General features: G+C 37.4%; 1 protein-coding gene across 7 annotated transcripts; it reads right to left on the reverse strand.

Moving 5' to 3' along the window:
* Positions 1-15,233: 15,233 nt before the first annotated feature.
* On the reverse strand, positions 15,234-22,086 carry LOC130737085 (general transcription and DNA repair factor IIH subunit TFB4). Of its 7 annotated transcripts, XR_009018616.1 has the most exons (12): positions 21,815-22,086; positions 21,369-21,731; positions 21,080-21,126; positions 20,435-20,472; positions 20,301-20,346; positions 20,102-20,155; positions 19,926-19,994; positions 18,204-18,280; positions 17,167-17,262; positions 16,738-17,066; positions 15,565-15,645; positions 15,234-15,477 (listed from the first exon to the last, which is right to left on the reverse strand). XR_009018616.1 is itself a non-coding variant. In XM_057588860.1 (11 exons), exons 1-10 carry the CDS (start codon positions 21,843-21,845, stop codon positions 15,582-15,584), a joined length of 885 nt encoding a protein of 294 aa, XP_057444843.1. In that variant the 5' UTR covers positions 21,846-22,086; the 3' UTR covers positions 15,234-15,477; positions 15,565-15,581. The 7 variants fall into 7 exon arrangements, 3 of the variants coding, with proteins under 3 accessions (XP_057444843.1, XP_057444841.1, XP_057444854.1); XR_009018617.1 differs by having other exon boundaries at positions 15,234-15,645; positions 16,738-17,059; XR_009018615.1 differs by having other exon boundaries at positions 15,234-15,645.
* Positions 22,087-23,281: the final 1,195 nt, after the last annotated feature.

The raw sequence follows: 23,281 nt of genomic DNA on the forward strand, positions 1-23,281 counted from the left end.
TGGAATTCTATTTTCCCATTTTGTTCCCCACTTTTTGCCTTTACTCATTCTCATTCTTTTGTCCAAAACAAATTAAATTGCTTATCATTATTTAAAAAAATTGAATACTTTTTTTTTACAGTAGGAAAATTAAAGTACAAAGCAAACTAAGAACTAGCGTTTAAATACGGTGACGGATAAATAAACGATGGTGGTTGGCCCCAAATTTGACGATCCTCTCCTTTCCTAGACACTCTCCTAGCAAGGTTGTTCGTTGTCATATTCCTTTCTCGCAGAATAAGTGTAATCGTGATGTCCCAGTCCCTTGTGAGTCATTCTATAACTTGTAGGATTTCCTCTCTTGCCCAAAATGTATCAACCACTGTAGTGGTGTCCAACGCACGAACGACATCCGTGCAGTCTATTTCAACAACCAAACTACACACACCCAGGCTCCAAGCATGTTGGAAGCCCATTGCAACAGCCCATAATTTAGCAGAAAATGCAGACCCGCCAACCCAACTATCAGATATGGCAGACTTCCATGCCCCTGCTGCGTCTCTCACAACTGTTGCTGCACCCATTCTCCCCGAGCCTGGGTTCCACCTTCCATCAACCGTCACCTGTGTGGGTTAGCGTGACCTGTGTCGCTACCTGCGCTAGGAATTGGTGTCTCGTTCCCACTCAGGGCCTCAAGGTGCTCGCGCCACAGCAAGACATCTGCAAGGACATGCCGCAGCACTTGGTTCACGTGCCATGGTTCGTCCTCAAACACTGCATTATTTCTCCATCGCCACGTCCACCACATTATAGAGATTCCCAGTAGGCTACTCCGATGCTGCAGCACACGCAAGAACTAGGTCGGGAAGTCTGTGTTCCCATCTAAGGGCAGCAAGAGCGCTCGGAAGTGCTGCCAAAGCTCGCGGGACAGCGGGCAAACCCTAAGTAGGTGATTCAGGTCTTCCACATCAGCATCGCATCTAGGGCAGCAGGAAGATGGGCCTAAGAGTTTCTCAACCTCTTCTCATTCGTTGGAAGCGCCTGCTTCTGTATCAACCAGAGGAAAAAACGTTGTTTTTCCAGTACCTTAGCTCGCCAGATGCTCCTCCAGATACCCGGGTTAGCTACTTCCGTCTCAACAAGAGAGTGGTAGGCAGAATGTGCGGTGTATCTTTCGTTATTCGTGGCCGCCCAACGCAGCGATTCATGTCCTACAGGCACAGAGGGAATGTGTACAGCAACAATTTCATCCCTTATGTCACTTGGAAGCACTGTATACAGTTTGTTAAGGGCCCATCTTCCTCCCTCCCAAACCTCCGATAACGTGAGCATGGTGTCTGTAATGTGTACAAAAGGCACTCTTTGACACAATTTCCCTGTCCCAAGCCAGTTTTGATATCAAAATGATGAAGAGTCGTCCTCAATTTGCGGTTTGAACATGCCTTTGATCTGCTCCTTTGCCTTGATAATACCACGCCATACATAAGAATTGCCCACCCTGTAATCTCCATCCAGAACTGAATCTTTCTTCGGGTATTTCTGTGTAAGAGCTTAGACCTAAGGCTTCCCTCTATCATAAAGAAGACTCTCCACAAGTTTTCCAAGCATGGCAATATTATTTTGGCGAGTGCTTCTAAGTCCGAGTCCACCATTCTCCTTTGGGCATGTTATCTCGTTCCACGAAACCAGATTCCAGCTGTGTGTGGTGTCCCCTTTAGCCCAAATGCAGCTTCGCAATTTCCTGTCCACAAAATCACAAACCGACTCCGGGAGCCATAAAGCTTTCATAGTGTAAACATGGAGAGATGAGACAACTGACTTTGCTAGACACAGTCTACCCGCTTTGTTTAATAACCTGTTCTTCCAAGAGGCAAGCCGAGAGTTGATTTTATCCAGGACTGGTGCAAAATCCCTCTTAGTAACACGACCTTTAAGAAGTGGTATGCCTAGGTATTTACCCAGATTTGCTGCTCGCCTGATGCCAAAGATTGTTGAGAATCGTTGTTGCATATGATTATCAATGTTTTTTAATTTGATATGAATTAATATTAAAATTTTAATTTTTTTTTACAATTTTTCATAATTTGAAGTTCTATGTTGAATTTTTTTATTATGAATTGAATTAAAGATTTTCTATAAAATATTTAATCTCTTTGTATTTTTACTTTAAAATATCACATTAATTTTAACTTTTAAAATTTTCATAATGCTAATTTTCCTTTTTTTTTTTACATCAGAAAAATAAATTGCACCATTCAGGGATTGATCTTTGGACTTCCCCCACCAACTCATATGTTCTCTAACTCTTACCACTTGAGCTATCATTAGGGACATAATTTTAATTTTCCTTATGATCTTCAGTTTATTTATTTCAAAAGAAGGGAAACATATTTATTAATGAGTGCAATTAATTTTGTTAATTTTTAGAAAAATATTATTTGTCTTTCTATTTTACCTTTTATAATATTTAATCTTTCCTCATTGATTGCTCCCACACATATAAATTATTTAGAAATATATCAATTAATATCTTGAAATTCTAAGTGAAAAGACACATATGAACAATTTTTCCCTTTTATGTAAACAATATATATATATAAGAAAAAAAGGAGTATCTTATACTTTCTCTATTCTAATGTATAAATTACTTTTATCTAATAATCTTAAATTAAGAAAAGTTGTGACTTGCAATAAATTTGTAACATAATTTATTAACTTTTATAGATTACTCTTATTTAATTTTTCATAAATTTCTCTCCAAGATAATATTTCAAAATCTCATCATCTTATTCATATTAAATATGTGGGTAAATTAGGAAAACAATTTATTCAATAGAAAAAGTTTCATGCACTGATAATGTACAATTTTTTATACCGTCAACTAATCAGATTTCATGAATGTGGGAAAGATGGATTTTTATTTAGTTAAATGACTGATATGACAAATCTTTGAAATCTGATTGGTTAACAATGTAATATAACTTTACACTGTCAGTGCATCAAAATTAAACACTTTATTAGAGTAAATGATTTTTAGATAAAAGAGGTGTATTTATATTTATAAATTTATAAAAAGCGACTTATAATAAGGAACAAAGGGTAACTAGTAAAGATTGATTCAAAATAACAAAAGGGACGATTTTATTGACATATTTTAAAGAAGTGAAAACATAATTCTCATATTTTAATTTGAGAAATGACAAAAAAAAGGTGAAGTGCAAATAATTATCTTATAACTAGCAAATAATTATTCTATAACTAACGAATACGATTCAAAATGATAAAAAGTGATCAGTGGCGGATCCATGACCCGGGGTCAGCGGGTTCGAATTTTTCAAACGAACACATAGGTAAAAATATAATTAAAAACAACTTTAATATGTTTATACTAATAAATTATACAAGTCATAAATGTCATCTACGTGATTTCATATTCTGAAATCGTTGAATAATAAGCTAAGAGTCAATGTTATTGAATATATCACTCTCAATATAAGTATCTAAACAATCGTTTATCCATGTATCTCTCATTCCGTTACGCAACCTATTCTTCACAATATTCATAGAAGACAAAATTCTTTCTATAGTTGTGATTGCAACAAGCAAAATCAGTGCAAATTTCAAAAGAAGATAAACTTGTCGATATACAACATGTCTTCCTTTTTCAACCAACTTCTCTGAAAGTTGTTGGAGTCCTTTCAAAGAGGTAAATTCATCAGTCCTATTTCCTACGCATATCGATGAGGTAAGAATCTAGTGCATCACCAAACACCAAGCACCACTAAATTAATTGGAGTGAACTCATTTGGATAAAAACTTGCAAACTCCAACACCTTTTCCTTATCAAAAGCAGAGAATAAATTACATGCATCCAAAGAAGTCAAACAAAGGAGCAATTGAGTATTAATCTCACCAAAACGGTCAATAAGTTCTTGAAGTTGCATGTCTATCACGGTATAAAATAACTCAACATGATAATGATACTCTGTTGTAATGATATGGGTTTGACGTCGTGACTGCCCAATACTAACAAACACACTTCCTACAATAAAGACACTGAGACACACGCGTGTGTGAGAGAGTGGGGCAAGTGAGTTTGGGTCTTTGGTGCAAATAAGTGCAAAATTTAAACTACTAGTACAATTAAAAAATTTCAGGGGGTTCAAAAAAATTTATATAGGAGGGTAAGTGTAACTTTTTTTTGTTCAAGGGGTTGAACCCCCTCATAATGCACTAGGTCTGCCACTGAAATTGATCGAGTTTGAACATTCTTGATATATTTTGAAGAAGCGAAAATTGTATTATTTTAATTGAGAAATGTGTCATGTTAAAAGTATAATTTCTAATACTCAAAAAGATTTTGTGAATGCAGCGAGGTGTTTTAATTCTGGAATTCTGCTCTGCGAGATGGTGTCTAAAACGCGTTCTTTGCTGCTTACTGGGAATCTTGGGTGGCTGGGAACATCAACAGAAGGTTTCGAGGCAGTGCAAGGGTAGATTGGGCTCAGTTTTTCACTTCAGCTCTGTATGCAATCTAGCGAATGAGAAATGGCAGGGTTTTCAACCAAGTTCAGCACACCTTCGCGCGCATTTGGGCTCTTTTGAAATCTCTAGGCATGGAACTACCTGCTAACTCATCCGTGTCTTCTTTGTCGGTTGTCATTCCAAGGCAACAACCTGGGGTATTTGACTGCAACAGCGCTGGCACCACGAGCTCTAGTTGGATCAGGCCATATGCAGATTGGGTTAAGGTCAACATTGACAGAGCTCTAAGTAGTAGCCTCAGTTCTATTTGTGGGGGAGTTATTCGGGACGCAGGAGGTGCTTGGGTGAAAGGCTTTAGTCGCAACCTTGGCGTCCTATCCTCGACTAATGTCTTCCTTACTGAGTTGTTAGCAGTGAAGACAACGGTGGAGCTAGTCATGAGCTTCTACTTGCCTAAAGTGATTGTAGAATAGGATTCTATGGAGGTTATCAACTTGTTACATTCATCATATCTCAGCTCCCATCATTATGAGCAGGTGGCTTTGGATATCCTACATTTGCAGAGAGCACATGGTTCTGTTGTTTTCCAACACACTTCGAGGGAGTCTGATTCTTGCGAATTACTTGGCGAAAGTGGGTCTTAATCTCCGGTATGGTGCCCATTATTTCGACTCCCCTTATGGAGAGTGCCACTCAATTCTGCGACGAGATATTTATCCTAATCCTGGTCTTTCTATATACCTAGTTTAGCTTTGCACTTGGGGCTTTGTTTTCCCCTCATTGTAACAAAAACAAATGCTAGTAACACACCAACTCTATGTCTCTTAACACATTTTTAACACTATTTTATTTGTTAAAATTTATGTGCAGCCTACTAAATTAGAAGTGTGATCTAAATTTTTAGCATACCCACATGAATTTCAACTAATCTTAATAATATATCATGTTAAACCACCAAAGTGGATATTGTAACCTAAAATGCCACATGTTTTTCACATATTGGTTCTTACCATGAATTTTCACATGTTTGGTCGTTATTGTCCATGTTGTTGACTCAATAAATTATTCACATAAGCTGGCTTATCTTGCATTATAACTAATGCATTTTTTTCGAATTTCAAATTTGAATAAAACCGTATTTTTTTACAGAGAAAAGAATGAATAAAACTGTATAAATCACCATTAAGTATAGTCATAAAGTAATAAAATAATTGCCCAAAATATTAAAGTATATAGATCCTCACCTGTGGCGTTACTATTCCAATGTTTAGAACTCCTAAAGATAAACCTGGAAACCAAAAGCAAAGAGAATACTTATATTGACTTGCTATATTAATTGTCCTAAATTGATACGAAATTTTATTTATTTTTTTAAAATAAAAGAACATTGTCAATAAAAAATATAACAAGTAGATGAAAATGAAATGGGAAAATATTTTACAACTTATTGAACCCAAATGGAAAGTCCAATTTCCATTATATACAAGAGGCTAATTCAATCTCATACTTCCTCATAAAAGGAGTAGCACATAGGTTGGTGTCCCTTAGCAAAACAGAAGATCTGGAAGAAACAATTGTTGTATAAGTTTGTGACCCTTGAACTCGATTAGCAGTCAAAGACAAATCCATCAAGTGTTGAAATGGGTTCAACAGTTTATGAATTTCATCAGAACCTTCTAACATTTTGACCACAACACTCATTACAGGCCTTGATTCTGGCTTGTACTAAACACACAACAGAGCTACCTTAACCATTCTTTCTGCTATCTCCTTATTTTCTTCATCTACCCCACAGACTATCATTAACTCCCCCGGTTGTTCAACATCAAACTTCTTCCAAACCAACTTATTTATTTAAGTTATGAATAAATTTACCATGGCCAACCCTAGTACGTGTTGAGTAGATGGACGCAAGGGCGTAGGGGACACTATAAGTTACCTACACATATATTAAGAAAAGTAAATAATTTTATTATTTAAAATTGGCAATATCATAAGAATAAGGAATAGAGATTATCCCGAGTGGGATTCCGAGGACCGCCCATAAGATAAACGCGACAACCTTCACTTCAAGTGGCGTTTCCCCATTCACTTGTCGTTGATGATCTGCTATCTTTGTAACGACCACCGCTAATGCGAAACATATGGTTTGGATCCCACTAGTAACTACCCACAGGTTATTGAGTCCTCCGACCCAACGCCCCATCCACGACATTAGCAAGGATGTCCCAGTAACAACTAACAATTGCAAAGTGTACCAATTCAAAATAAAGTGTGACTTGAACCTCGTGCTTGTATGCTTTCGTACGTGGATCGCCTCCAAAATTTCACGGCCCATCCAGCCAGTTTGAGACAAAATGAAAGGTTTCCATGCCGCCCATCCAAGTGATAAACTACTGTTAGGAGCCATGTATCTTTTTTTTTTTTTTATTTCCTTAAGCAAATTTTTGAACGTTTCCCATAAAGTCAGTGCTTGAGGAACCTCCTCATGATTTATGGGTGGCTCCTTCACATACACCACTATAAAGATGGAGAGGATGATAATGTTAATAATGGATATAAAGAAGCTGCCCTTGAGGTCGGCGCATGCATCATCGTATGCAGAAGTCAGAAAGAATGGGAAAAGCTTGTAGAGAGGTATCAAGCTTAGACTATAGATCACTATATTGCCTGTCAATTGAATTTCAGGGAATGAAAAAAATGTAATTTAAAATTTTGATATTACAAATATATAGTACTGGTAATTTGAATTTTTTTAAGAAAAAAGATATTATTAAATCAACACTTGAACACAAGCTCTTCAAAGTAAGTATTCAAATGCCAGTACCCACGTTCACTAAACAACCAGAAGCAAAAAACTGCCCCTGCCAATGCTTGCATCAATCACGCAACACCAGCAACAGTACTAAAAAGATAAAAAAAAATCTCATTCCAATGTCCCCTAACAGCACGCGAAACATATATTGCAGAAAAAACATAAAGCTACAGCACAAACAGTAGCGCATAGACCCATATAAGAGCATAAAATAAACCAGACAACTCAGGCACATCCAAGCATCCCACCTAAACCACAAACATCTCACAATGGCACAACTCTATCACAAGAAGATTTTGCTACAGTTGAAATTTTAATACACACAAATGTAATATTTCACGGGATGAAGAAATGTATAATTACATCCGCTCAAGAATGAGGCATACAAAGTGTTGCCCATTCGGATCATGTGGTAATTACCGTTGAGAAGGTAACCGAGCAAGGCGCGACTGGATCATCAGAGGGCATGATTAGAAATCTTAAGTATCAAGGTGCCGAACGCATATATCGATGGGCATGGGGGCGGTTTTCCTTGGAGATCAGGTGGTCCCCACAAAGCTGCCCTAAATCTGTGACAAAAGCCAAGAGTAAGCCAACCATGACAAGGTCGTGGACAATCCAAGGCTATTTAGGAAATGACATTAGGCCCCCAAAAATTAGTACCTATATAGTATATCAAAAGAAATTAACACTCTGATATAAGTATCAAGTTATATTAAAACTTAAAATTCTTTTCTATATGTGTATGTGCGCATGTGCATGTTGCGTGTGTGTGTATTGTCTATAGTGTCAATCCATCTAACAGTTGCTACTGCTGAAAGAAGTTTTCAAAATTAAGATTGCACAAGTCGTATCTAAGGTCAACAATGTTATAAGATATATTAAATGTGTTAACTATTATATCTATTGAAAGCTAAATGTTTTAATAATAAAACTCTGATAAATGATTTCGCAACTTAAAAAAACTAAAAGATTAATATAAAAATTGACAATTTATATGATATAATAAATCTTTTAAAGATTTTTTTCGAAACAAAGTCACCCTAACATTTTCACCTTAATCCCCAAAATAAAACCATAGCCTTTACATAACAGAAGATAAATAACAAACTATATCTAACATTCACTCTCTTAAGCTAATGCATCTGCACTTAGATTACTTTAGAAACTTCCGTGACACCAAGCATGCCACGAAGCTTCTCAAACTGCTCTAGCTTTATTGGTTAAGTCATGATATATGCAATCTGATCCTGAGAGTTGCAGTAGCTTATTTTAATAACTCCATCATTCACCAAGTCTCTTAAGAAATGGAATCTTACGTCAATATGTTGCTTTTACCATGAAACACCGGATTCTTAGATAGTTGTATAGTGGAGCTGTTATCACACATGATCTCAATACTTGTTTTATCTTCATCTCCAATTTTCTCTAACATCATTATGAGCCAAACACATTGACACGCACATAAAGCTGCAGCAATATACTCTGCTATCGTAGTAGAGAGGACAACCATAGATCGTTTCTTTGAGGACCAAGAAATAGCTCTCGAACCCAACATAAACACAAACCCAGAGGTACTTCTCCGTTCATCCAAGTCTCTAGCATAATCACTGTTTGTAAAGGCCATGAGCTTCATGTTGCTTCCTCCTTTCTTATAGAAGATTCCAAGATTAGTTGTGCCTTTTAAATACCTTCAAATTCTTTTTGCTGCAAGCCAGTGTGACATAGTGGGACTGGACATGAATCTACTTGTCAAACTAACACCATACATCAAGTCAGGCCTGGTTACAGTCAGGTACATAAGGCTTCCAACCACCTGTTTGAAAAGAGTTTCATCAACTCTAACTCCACCCTCATCTTTAGAAAGCTTTGTGCTTGGAACTGTTGGATTCTTCACTGCATTAATATCCCCCATATAAAACCTTGCTAGCACGTCTCTTGCATACCTCCTCTGACAGATGAAAATTTCATATGAACATTGTCTAACCTCTACTCCAAGAAAGTGCTTCATCTTCCCCAAGTCAGACATATCAAATTTTAGCATCATTGAACTTTTAAAATCATCACACATGACTCTATCATTTCCAGTAAAGATCAAGTCATCAACATAAAGACTTACTATTAATATTCTCCCTCCTTTTGACTTTGTGAACAATGTGTGCGCACTAGGACATCTTTCAAAATATTCGCGCACAAAATAAGCTTCAATTCTATTGTACCAAGCACATGACGCTTGTTTAAGGCCATATAATGCCTTCTTCAGCCTATAGACTTTCTCTTCTTAACTTTTCCTTATAAATCCCTCAGGTTGCTGCACAAGCACTTCCTCCTTAAGGTCCTCAGGAAGAAAAACACTCTTCACAGCGAGCTGAAAAACCTCCCAACTGAATTGAGCATCAAATGTAAGTATTACACGAATGGTGTCAAGTCTTGCTACCGGAGCAAATACTTCAGTGTAGTCGACTCCATGGCGTTGTGCATACCCTTTTGCCACTAGTCTCGCCTTGAACTTCTCCACATCCCCATCTTCATTAAGCTTAGTTTTGAACACCCACTTAACTCCAATGGGTTTGACTCCTTTAGGAAGCACAGTGAGTTCCCAGGTTTGGTTTCTTTCTATGGATTCAATTTCTGCTGACATTGCGTCCCTCCATTTCTTTTTCTTTTTTTCGCTACTTCTCCAAATGAAATTGGGTCATTCTCAGTCACCATCATCATTGCATTCAAGTTTTCTTCTAATCCTTCCCCCTGCTCTTCTTTCTCGCACAGCCCTCCCTTCAACCAGTTCTTCCCGCGTTTTAGAGATTGGCTCATTAGGAGGTGACTCAGGAAGACTGTTACTTGAGTTGCTGGAATTGCTACTTGAGTTGTTCAGATCTGTTATGCCATTTTCCTCTTCATTCTGGTCTTCTTCTCCATCATTATTATCTTCATCTTCCCATTCTAGTATATCCAGCTTAATTTCTTCCTCTGTTCTGCCCCAGTCCCAACTTTCTTCTTCTTCAAATACAACATCTTTACTGACAATGATCTTCTTTGATACTGATCATACAACCTCCACACCTTGGAATCATCACTGACTCCTAAAAAAACATATTTTTTGCTCTTATCATCAAGCTTGCTCCTCCTTTGATCTGGTACATGAACATGTGCTACACATCCAAAAATTCGAAAATAATGAACCACTGGTTTCTCACCACTCCAAGCCTCTTCTAGATTCTTGTTTTCAACTGCTACTGTCAGACACCAATTATGAATATCCACACACCATCTCACAGCCTCGGACCAGAAGAATTTAGGAACTTGCTTCTCATTTAACATAGATCGAAAAGCATTCATAATCGTCATATTCTTCCTCTCAGCGACTCCGTTCTGCTGAGGGGTATAAGCTGTTGTTAATTGTCTATTGATACTCTGTGATCGACAAAACTCTTCAAACTCTTTTGAGGTGAACTCACCACCCCTATATGTCCGCAAGCAAGTTATGTGTGCGCTTATCTCCTTTTCAACACCAACCTTATACTCTTTGAATTTAACAAAAGCTTCTGACTTCTCATGTAAGAAATAAACCCAAGTCTTCCGAGTATGATCATCTACAAAACTTAAGATGTACCTCTTATCACTGTTCGAAAATGGCTTGATAGGACCACATATATCTGAATGCACTAGTTGCCACTGTGTTGACGTCCTCCACAAGCTCCTCTTTGGCACAGGTTCTCTATGTTGCTTTCCGGTTAAACATGTAGTGCATATCTTCTCTGGAGACTCCAAAGAGGGTAAACCAACCACCATCTTCTTGTGCGAAAGTGTTCTAAGCCCCTTGTGATTCAGATGCCCAAAACAACAATGCCACATGTGTGCTTCTTTCTGCGTGACAGCTTCAGCTTGAAGACACATAGACCTCTTCGGTGCCATAGAAGCTAACAGAAAGAACATTCTATTCTCACTCATATTAGTCTGCATAATCACCCCTCTCCTAGGATGGAATACTTTGCAAGTTCCATCCTGAATCTGAATGGCTAACCCCTTCTCTTGAAGTTGTCCTATGCTTAATAAATTGTTCTTAAGCTCAGGAATGTAGTATACATCAGATATTACATGGGTTATGCCATTCAATTGCAAACGTATACTTCCTTTTGCTACCACTGTCATTCTCGTATCATTCCCAAGCTTTACTGTCCGACTGAAATATTCTTCCAGATCCAAGAACCATTCTTTGTTTCCCGTCATGTGATTGTTGAAGCCTGAGTCAAGAGGCCATCAATAGAAGCTCCTCTTCTTCCTCCAACTCAGCATAATTTACTTTATTTTCCCAATCAGGACACTCGTATTGAAAGTGTCCCAACCTATGGCATTTGTAACATTTCATAACCTCTTTATTTAGAGGTTGTCTCCCTCTAACTCTGCCACTTCCTCCTCTAGGTGCACCTCGACCTCTTCCTCTGCTGGACCTATCTTCTTGAACCACTTTCAAGACATGTTCCTCCTCTTGGTGTCCTTGCATCCTTTGTTCATGAACAATCATACTTCCATGCAATTCATCAATGCTCAAGATACTTAAATCATTTCATTCCTCTATCGAAAAATAACATAATTGAACTTTGAAGTCAATGATCTAAGTATCTTACTGACCACTGTACTTTACTCCATTGTCTCACCATTTTATTTCATCTTGTTTACCATAGTCAAGGTTCTCCCCAAGAAGCTGTCTACCTTCTTTCCTTCTTTCACGGAAAGCAACTCAAACTCCCTTCTCAATGCTTGAAGTTGTGCCCTTTTCACCTTTGTGGATCCATGATACTTTTGTTTCATTGAGTTCTAGATTTCCTTCGACGTCTCCATGTCAAGAATTGTTTCCAAGATTTCTCTACCAATAGCTTGGAACAAATAGTTCTTAACCTTGAGATCTTTGAGCTTGGCCTCCTCCACGACCTTCTTTTTCTCCTCGCTCGCTGGTGTTGTCCTAGTTTCCAGTACTGGAATCCCTTCATCCACCAGACTCCACATCTCCTTGCTCCGCTGAAATTTCTCCATCGTCATAGACCAATAATCATAATGGCATCGAACTTCGGAATGGCGGGTTGCACAAACTTCTCTGAGTCAGACATTCTGATCTCTCTGTGTTTAACTCACACTCACTTAATCAGGCCCCTTTCGGAGCTCTGATACCAATTGCTGAAAACAGAAACATGTAACCAAGAAAACTGGAAGGAATGTGTTACCCAAAATGTCTATACACGACCCTGGGCCAGAAGAACACCAACCATGCTTGCTACTATAAAAGGCCGGCAGCGGCCGAAGCTAGAGGTGCAATTGTCGCTGTAGTAGCCGACAATTGGCTGAACGAACAAGGAAATTATATCTCCCACGTGGCCACAGGAAAAACGATAAGTTTGGAGACTATATGTGGAAGTAAAGTGGTAACAAATTCTGTTGTATTGACCAGAAGACTTGTGTGCCCAAGCCCATAGATGAAACCACCAATTCCTTCCTAAACGAGCCGGACTGTGGTGGGTTCTGTGCATTGACTATATTATGAGCACGTGTAGGAGGATCCATGGTAGCTGAGAAAAAAAGAAGAAAGATTAAAACTTAAAATTATTTTCCATATGTGTATGTGCTGCGTGCGTGTGTGTATTGTCTATAGTGTCAATCCATGTAACAGTTGCTACTGCTGAAAGTAGATTTTCAAAATTAAGATTGCACAAGTCGTATCTAAGGTCAACAATGTTATAAGATCGTTTAAATCTGTTAACTATTTTATCTATTGAAAGCGAAATGTTTTAATTATAAAACTCTGATAAATGATTTCACAACTCAAATAACTAAAAGGTTAATATAAAAATTGATAATTTATATGATATATTAAACCTTTTTAAGATTTTTTTCAAAAGAAAGTCACTCTAACATTTTCGCCTTAAGCCCCACGACCCTAGAGAGACCATAGATAACATTAGCTATGATTAATTTTGAGAACTCTCAATTGAGGGTTTGAGACTATAATCTAGGGTGTCAGTGGAAGATCTATCGTCAGTCATCATTGCACAATCCATTGAGGATATGTCAGCTCTCAAGGGCAAGGAGCTTGATACTAGCGCACTCATGTCTTAGAAGAAGTTGTTGGTTTGCAGTCTTTGGATGTTAGACATCACTGATGTCGTTGATGGCAGCATGAGGCTGGATTCTTTAGATTGATGGACGTAAATAATATAAATGAGCTTGACTACAAAATTCTTGCATCCCATCATGCTTATTCTTTTAACTTTATGCATAGGATTTCAAAAGGAGAAATGAGACTAGGCAAAGGCTTGGACTAAAACTATGAGCCTTTAAGCCTTTTGAGTCTAAGAGCCTTATACAAGTTAAGATAGTGATTGTCTTGCCAAAGCAACAAAATTACACCTATGAATTTGATGTAAGAAACAACAATGATAATGAATATGATGAGCGCATTATTGAAGTATTTTTAAGTTCAAATTTAAGTATGCCATGCCAAATTGATAGATTATAGTTGGATCACATGGCATTATCTTTTTTCACTGTTGGTGGAAGTAGTTAAACAAATTTATAGTCAGTTACTTTAATGAATTCATTAGTAAAGTAATTTAGAAATTGTACTTAGCACTCTCATATTTCTCTTCTTCACGGTCAGTTGTACGTAGCATTTTCTAGGGTACGATCAAAGAAGGGTCTTAAAATTTGTATACTCTCCTCTTTGTCTTCTTCACAGTCAGTTCACTCAGTTGTACGTAGCACTCTCTAGAGTACGATCAAAGAGGGGTCTTAATATTTATATATTGTATGATGCAAGAAACATACAGACTTCTACCTTGAATCTAGTGTATGGAAGCTTTTGGTAATGTTTGTTGTATTTTTTTTTTGCATAATGTTTGTTGTATTGAACGAACATGTATTTACTTATTCTTTTTTACTAAGTAAATTATCCAGTTTACGTATTGGAAATTTTTATTGTTAAACAACATAACTAACATGTAAAATACATACTATCATGTTGTCTTCAACAACAAAAAAGATACATACCATCACAATTTAAGTGAATTTAAGTTAATTCATTCATATATTAAAAAGAATGAACAACCTAAAGTTTTTGTGCAATGCACGGATCATCACACTAGTATATTTAACTACTTCCTTCGTTCCAAAATGGTTGTTGTTTTAGAATTTCAAGACTATCTGTCTCATCATTTAATATTTTGTCTCTCACCTACAACCTTTAATTCTCACCAATCACAATTTTCATCAGTCACTTAATCAATAATCGTCATTCTCTCTCTTTATATAACTCAACTTTAAATAAGTGTGTTATAGTCAAATATTATATCAATTAATGAGCTCTTAAACTGTATGCATTATCTTAAGCAACAACCAATTTGGAACGGTGGGGGCAGTATTCTTATGAATGTGATATTGTGGAACTAGCAACGCCGGCATTGTACTGCATAAATGAATGTCTTCATTATATCTATTCACTTCCATACAAGCTACGGTTAAATTAAAACTCATGTTCAACTCAAATGATATCGTGTTTGGAATTCAATAGATGTTTGAATTCTTGGTTAAACTTTCATTACAAATATTATATACTTAATCAAATTAAACATTAAGCAGTTTTTAACATGAGCAATTATACAAAATAAAAAAAATTCTTTCTAATAGTTGCTTTTCTAAAAGAATTTAAAATGGGTGTGGCATACTTACAAAAAAAAGGGTGTGGCATCGAACTTACTGATTTGGTATTTGACAAAAAAAAATTACATTCATGTGTCAAGAAACATTGGCAAGTATCAAGAAAATTATTAAATCAACTAAAGTTGGAGATAGGACATTTGTTCATGAAGTCATCAATGAACTCTTCTCTTGTTAGCCATATTAGATATCTCTTAATGGAAACAGTTCCTGAAATATAATCCTATACAACAAAAATCCATGATAGTTCGTCATCATAAAGGGACAGATTCTATTAGAGAAAAAAGCTATTTAACTATTTGAACATAATGAAAATCATAGCCTTCTAAAGGAAAAAACCTTTCAGATAATAAAAGCCTTTTATGCAGCTCCTACACAAAAAGATCTTGCAGCTGCCAAGGCTCTTAATTATCCAGGTCGATGCTGACTTTTATAGATCTACAAGGATAAACTCCAGTTTCCCCCATCCAAACAGGCAGAAAAGCAATTTGCTGCCAAAATTTCATTAAGCTACAAGTATGAGAGCCTAAACAGATTAACTCTCTTGAAGGACTTAGCAAAATTAATGTGAAGCGCACCGATACAAGATCTGTGGTCAAGCCTTTCTTTTACGACTGGCTGCTGAGGCAGCATCAGATTGAGCCTGGCCAAATACAGACCTACAGATCGTGCAAAGACACAAAAACCAACAAAGGTAAATGATAACGCAGTAAATGATATTTACCAGAAGGTATAGTGCAGTATCAATCCAGTTAAGAAGTGAGGTCTGAATAATAATTACCATCCGGAATGGCTGAAACAAACCATAGTATAGTAACTCAGGTTTCCATCAAGTGGATTCACGTTTGGGCTTTTCTACTTTAATTAGCATTCTAGACTCTAGAGGGGGGAAATGTGAAACTTAAACTCAAGACCGATGGAATTTTCTACTCTGTTCAATTTACTTGAGACGCAACATACTCATCATACTTGCATGTCTGCTTTGCACTAGTCTTTCCTATATAATTTAAAATACATTGATTAATAAATTAATTCACAAGGAATTCATTTCTACCTAGAAACTCTCAAGCTGGTGAATCACAAAGACCAAACAAGATTATCTAGACAAAGTTAGAAGCTATAACTATTGCATAGAAATGCATAAGCTGGAACATAATATAATTTAAAATACATCGTTAAATAAATTAATTCACAAGGAATTCATTTCTACCTAGAAACTCTCAAGCTGGTGAATCACAAAGACCAAACAAGATTTTCTAGACAAAGCTATAAACTGTAACTATTGCATAGCAATGCATAAGCTGGAACATAATAATACAGAATAATTGAAAGAAACTCTGTAAAAGAGTGGAATAGGAATGTTGGGATTACGTGGGTATTATAATAATTTTTTTCAAAATATACGACTAAAACTTCATCTTAATCAGTAGGTATTGTCTTCCTCATCTTAAGGATTCTCTTCTAAATATGTTAACCCCTAAATTAGATATAGTTTCTTTCACCTACAGCTATAAGTTTGAGCTAAGAGAGGAATTTATATTTGTATCAAATTATCAGAAAAATAATAGCAGTCTGATAATAAATGGAAAAAAATAACACACAATTGAAAGAGGAAGATTTCTGTAAAATTTGTGATAAGAACCTTGGGAGAACCACACCACAAAAGCTAGCTGTTGTAGTTGGAGAGCCCAAGGCCTTATAAACCCCACATTAGAATCTCATACTTCCAATGTGGGACTCAAGTCCCATACCTTGCAATGGGGTCCTAACATCCCACCACGCTCCGCAGCCCCGGCGCGGGCTGGCTGTGCACTAGCCCCACGACTAGTCCCGGGCGAACACTGCAATGCCGGCGTCACCACCCGCGCCGCTCGTTTGCAGCTCAGAGACATGGTGGAAGGCTCTGATACCATTGATAAGAACCTTGGGAGAACCACACCACAAAAGCTAGCTGTTGTAGTTGGAGAGCCCAAGGCCTTATAAACCCCACATTAGAATCCCATACTTCCAATGTGGGACTCAAGTCCCATACCTTGCAATGGGGTCCTAACAATTTGACCCGGTTCCTACAATCTGCAAACTAAATAATGAACATTTGAAGCATCATACATGGAGAAGCTTATGGAAACAGAATGAAAAAAGGCCATGCCATAATGTAAGCGAAATAAACACTTACTTACCCACAGGTTGAACACTTATCGTGATGCTCGCAGAATATGGATAAGCATACAGAACATACATAACCCATGTCAATTGTTTGCTTATGGCAGAAGCACCTGCAAATTTCATACAATTATCTATATGCAGATCTCATAATTTATAGTACAAAAAGAACAAAATTGCCAGTGCAAAAAGAGTTTCAGATCACGCTTCTCGTACTACAAGTCCACCAACATTACATTACATATCAATATATCATCACAAAAAGAAAATCAATACTCAATCAGATTCATTTGACATTATACCTATTTTTAAAGGAGATATCTGACAGTTACCATCAGGTAATCATCTTTTCATACGTAGGAACTCAGGCTTTAAAAGGAGGGACATTGATAACATAAATTGTAGTTACTAAACATGGACTGTGAGACAGCTTCAGAATCAGCCCACAACAAAGACCCAGTATCTGGAAAGTCTACTCTACCAAACATAGAACTTTGTTTAGACAATTTCCATTTTAGGATTTAGTTTTAATCACTGCTGTGTGGAAGTTTATGTTATGTATTTTTTTTATTGGTGTGGTAGTGTTTGGAGAGTAGTGGTTGTGTTTTGGCAGTTTTGTGGACAGAGATAATCTCTGTACGAGTTTCTCAACTCTGGGACAGCAAAAGATTGCTGTAATTTCAGTATAGTGTGATATAATCCTATTTTCTACTGGTTTTCATTGACTGTCCATCATAGCTTAACAATGTATGGGACTATGGGTAACATATTTCATAACCAACCATGGGTTACTGAAAAAGACTTGCTCGGACAAATATAATTTTAGCTTGAAATACACAATTTGATATTTTCACCATACAGAAGCAACATAGGTGAATGAGCCATAAATAGCTGTGTATTCTCAAGACAACAGAAATTAAAAAGGGAAGAAGAAAGGACCAATTGGAGGAAGAAAAAAAGTTTGATGATAGCTAGATTGTGGTCAAAATATTTCTTGCTTTACAGGAGAGATGAAAAAGAGAGAGAAGAGATAAACAAGATAGGAATAACTTACGAGGCACGAAAGTCCACACCTACAGACTTAGGAAGCCGTAAAAAGGCACGAGAGTGCAAATCAGTTGCAAAAACTGTCTGCATAAACAATGTTAGATTAGCGTAAGAAGTAAAACATGAGGTAAAATGCAAATACAGACAACCTGATCATGATGAAACAAAAAGAATGAAGAATCTGATAATTTTCTTGTTCCTTAAAATTGACAAGTTTGCCAGGGGTCAACAATCGAAGTTTTTAATTTGAGACCGTAGTATGAAATGATTTATTTCATTTTACTACATTATTTGGTTGAATTTCTGTTTCTTTAGAATAAAACAATAAGTCCATTGTGTCAATCTCTTTTAGGAGGTTGGAACTGCAAAGTAAACACACAACCTAAATTGCACCAAACTACATGATTTTCAACACTTAACCAGCATTTTATGTTGACCCAAAATGCTGCTGCTGCCAGCACCACCAAACACCAACAACAATGAGTCGGAGAGAAAAGGCCAAGAAGATTAACCAAACAACTACACCCGCTGAAGATGTCAGCTTCGAGTTCCTTAGTAGAGGAGAATGTGGCGGCGACAAAAGGAAATGAGCCCTCAATGAGGAGGGCATTATAGGTCTTTCTCATATCATCCCAACTACCTCCTCCGAGGCCACCAGACATGGAGCATCTTCAGCAACAACCAGGGGTTCGACTTTCATACTTGCAACAACGGACAACCAGACTCGAGCAATAATGAATCGAGTCATTTTCCCTCCATAAACAAAGGACATCAACCCCACTATGGCAGCCAATGGGTCACGGTCAAAATTTCAACTGGGAGCTGATTCATTTTGGGCAGAGTCGTTCACGGCAGAAGAAACAAGATTTCTTTCTCACATGGAAGATTTGATTTGGGTTGGGAAGAAAGGCAGAGGGGAAGAATTGGTATTCTGGAAACTGTCAAGGTGCTGTTAATGTGTGGGTTGCTAAAGAAGACAGGGGACACGTCAAGCTAGCCGTTGTAGTTGGAGAGCCCAACGCCTAATAAACCCCACATTAGAATCTTCCAATGTGGGACTCAAGTCTCATAGCCACAGTAATTGACAGCCCAAGGCCTTATAAATCCCCAGATTAGAATCTCATACTTTCAATGTGGGACTCAAGTCCCATACCTTGCAATTGGATCCTAACATATACATACACATGCAAACTGCCAAAAATAGTCTTATAATAAGCAAGGCTAATGTTGCTGAACAAATTTGAAGTTTGAGTATTGGAATAATGTTAACATACACCCATATTAGTATACGACTATACGCTTAATTCCAAATCAGGTAAACAGGTTGTCCAGTAACAAACGTATTAAAGTCATGGTATGAAATTTTAGGTCACACTTCTATGCATCTCAATTAATAGTCCAATTTTCTTCTTCATGTTCCAGAATCAAAACAGAATATTATATCCCCTTAAAGCAAAGTTCAATTCAAATATCAACATAATGAAGGAAAAAAAATGTAAGAATTTTAGGCATCAGGCAAACAAAAAAAAACAAAGAGGATGGTTTGGAGGAGAGAGAGGAGTAGACACTAAATACAAACATATTAGGCAGTGTGGTTCTAAATGGTTAAAATCACAGAGGCCACTAATCATAGTTTGTAAACTATGAGATAAAAAATAAACTCAGTTGGCAGTTGCAGATCAATATTTCTTAGGAGCAGTCAAATGAGTCAGTTAAGAGTCAAGCTTACTGAAAGATATTGAAAAAGCCCATCCAGTTGGGGAGGCCTGTAATATATGCCACCGGTAATGTATGAAGCCTGTCATTCAAAACATGGAAATAAATGACTAGAGTCAATAAAACATATTCTGCAACTGATACACGCCTACAGTTACTCATTCAATATATCTATGTGTAATTAACTACCTGCTGAAGGAACGCTGAATTGTTTGAACCAATATAACAAGAATCTATAGGAACCTGCATTACAAAAATATTAGTTTAGGCAAAAAACTTCCTAACATAAAAACACTAGCAACTGACGGTGTGGACAAGAAAAAAGCCAAAGTTGAGAACAATCACAAAGGAACAAAGAAGAATAGAAAAGTGAAGATTCAGTATATACTGTAGAATGTTGCGCAGAAAATATTGCATTCATGATTGCCACATACCTGAAAAGGATAATAGTAATATCAGAAGTGAAAGATCAATTTAAATGTTATCTATATATAATATAATTAAAGATCATGAAGTGCATACTGCTCTGGTCCATCAGCAGATCCGTGCAAACATAGAATCTGTTCAGAAATTAGTAAATAAAAAAGTAATTATTCAAAATCAGCAAATTAGAAAGACAATGCTAAAATAAAGAAACAAAAATCACAAATCACAATAAAGGAAGAACGGCTAACAGAACGTTGACTTCCACAACAAAGCATCAGCCTATATATACATTTAAACAAAGATGAGGAACAATCCAAATCAATTTTGACCACAGAACAGTTTATAGAGGACACTAAATCTTTATTTTATTGGTTGCTACAAGCAAATGAAATAGATTTACAAGTAAGAGTAAACAGCATTTAGCATCAAATAATCAATGATTTCCAAGACCCAGGTATAAAAAGAAGACTGTGCTGTGACAAAGAGCAAAAACCCCCACACAAACTCAATCTTAAGATATCAGACTGGATTTGAATATCATTTTCAAAACATCCATTCAACTCTAATTAACCAACAAGGACACGCAATAACCCATTAACCGAAGAAAATAATAAAAAGCCAATCACAGTTTATTAACAGCACCAGACACCAGTTGCAAATTATCATATTCAGGTGTAATGCATTGTAAAGTTCCATCTAAAACTAAAACAGATTCATGTATAGGCACGCATATATACACACCCGAGGTTGAGGATGCATCGGCCCTGAACGAAAAGCTCTCTGTATATCTGATAATCAAATCAGGTCCAACAAAATCCTCAAGGAAGCACTCAAAATGTCCAATGAGAAATCATTCAATTTCAGTGAAATAAAAAAAATAACTAAGTTCCTAATTACAACTAAATGCAATGATAAAAATTGAAAGCCCTAATCATGAAAACAAAGTATTTTCAATTTCAATGGAAAATAAAGCAAAATTGGATGAGCAAATTTTTGAAGAATGCAGAAACTGAAGCAGTGAGAAGGATACAACAGAGAGCCATGGACAATGACCCTGATAACAGTGAAGACGGAACGGTTCCCGGTGCATGATTCGCCGCGGCTAATTGCTGGTCCCTAGCAACAAACTGTTCAAGGTTGCGGAGCAGATTGGAATATAGCGCCGGCATGGTGCCGGTTGTGGAAGCATGGTTCTTATCGGAAGCGGAATCGTAAACGTAGCCGCAAGAATTGCACCCGGTGGCGATGACGACGACCTGGTTAAGCTGACCGAGGAGGAGGATCGAGTTGAGAAAAGCGAGCACCTGAGAGAGGAAATCGGAGAACGGGGAGGAGAAAGTGCTCCAGAAGAAAGGGTTGGTGTCAAGCGTGACGACGAGAAGGCTAACATCATCTGCAACGAAAGGGAAGAAAATTGGGTGGTGAATGTGGAGGCGGAGATTGAATGTGGAGGCGGCGGAGAGGGAGAGGGAGTACCTGCGTAGAGCTTTGAAGGAGCGGAAGGCATGGCGGGCGGTGAGGAAGGAAGGAAAGACTGTCTTTCACACTAGAGGCGGCGCGGCCAGTCTCGGTGCGGCGGGACTGGCTGACGGGGGAGGTGGAGGTTGTGTGCGCGGTGGTGATCGGGGCGGTCCGGTGGACCGTAAAGGTCACGTGCTCGGGAAGGCCGGTGAGAAAAGACTAAAGAGATACTAGAGAAGAGAGTGATTTGTGATTTAGGTCTGATTAATTTTGGTGAAATATGTGTATACTCACGGTAAATGTCTTTTAAAAAGATGCAATTTTGGACCTTCCGTCCAATTGGACGGTTTTTGCTGACGTGGACGTCAGCGGCCACATGGCGTGCCACATCATTAAATAAAATAAGAATATGAAAGAAATGGGGTGGGAGAGATTTGAACCCAGGACCTAGGAGTGGCAAAACAACCCTATGATTTAAATATATTGTGAACAAATTAATATATATTAATACATATACTATATTTTCTTCTTCTTCTTCATCAATGTCAACTTCATCTTTTTCATCCTTCAATAACCAGAACCAGCCACTTTTCTTCTTCTTCATCTACCCCTCATGCTTCTTCATCCACCATACCATACGACATGTAAAATAATGTCATGAAAGGACCAACACAAAAAAAAGTTCACGAAAGAGGGAAGAAAAGCCCAGGCATGCCTCAATCAGATGGGTTCTTTTTTTGTAAAATATTGGCTTAAATGCATTTGGTGCCCCTGATGTTTCATGGGAGTGCAAATGATACCCCTCTTCTAATTTTGTCAACGTTTGTACCCTCCATGAAACAAAACAGTGTAGCGTTTGCCCTTCTGTCAGTTCAACGTTAGTTTACTAACGGAGGGGCTGACGTGGAATTTTATTTTGCTTTTCCTATTTGCAAAAAAAAACTATTACAAAACCAGGGGAAGGTCAACACCCATCATCTTCTTCCTCCAACTCAATTTCCAGAACAAAATAAACCAGAACACTAAAAATCGCAAGGGAAGGGAAGCAGAGCATGACCCGAAACCAGAACTTGCAGGAGAGGAAGAAGGAAGAGGGGGGACAAGCATGATTCAGATAAAACAACAACTAAAAATTAAAATTTTCTTTTTTTCCTGTTAACAACACAAGCAACGACTTCAACAAATTGAAGCAAAACAAGCTTCACCAATGCATTTCTTTTTCTACACCCTAATTCCTTATTCACAATCTCAATCATTCATAAGCAAATAAGGAAAATCAAGTAAAAGATGAAACTTTGGGATCAAACACATTTATGAATGAAAGCAAAATCACCATAAATCTAAGCAAGATTCAAATGAGATCTGACAAATTCACAAAGCACAAACCCACCCACCACCACAACTGAAACCCGTGACTCCCCACCTGCAATCGGAACCACCCCAACTCCACCTGCAATCGGAACCACCCCAACTCCACCTGCA

This window comes from Lotus japonicus, chromosome 1, assembly GCF_012489685.1.
Source record: "Lotus japonicus ecotype B-129 chromosome 1, LjGifu_v1.2".
In the NCBI taxonomy this organism is placed as follows: Eukaryota; Viridiplantae; Streptophyta; class Magnoliopsida; order Fabales; family Fabaceae; genus Lotus; species Lotus japonicus.

Excerpts from the sequence above, each read along its gene's own strand:
- LOC130737085 (XM_057588860.1), bottom strand. The coding sequence starts at position 21,845 with ATGCCTTCCGCTCCTTCAAAGCTCTACGCAG. Across the intron at positions 20,347-20,434 it reads TCTGCTGATGGACCAGAGCA|GTATGTGGCAATCATGAATG; the intron begins GTATGCACTTCA and ends TATCCTTTTCAG. Across the intron at positions 18,281-19,925 it reads GGCTTTTTCAATATCTTTCA|ACAGTTTTTGCAACTGATTT; the intron begins GTAAGCTTGACT and ends TTGTTTATGCAG.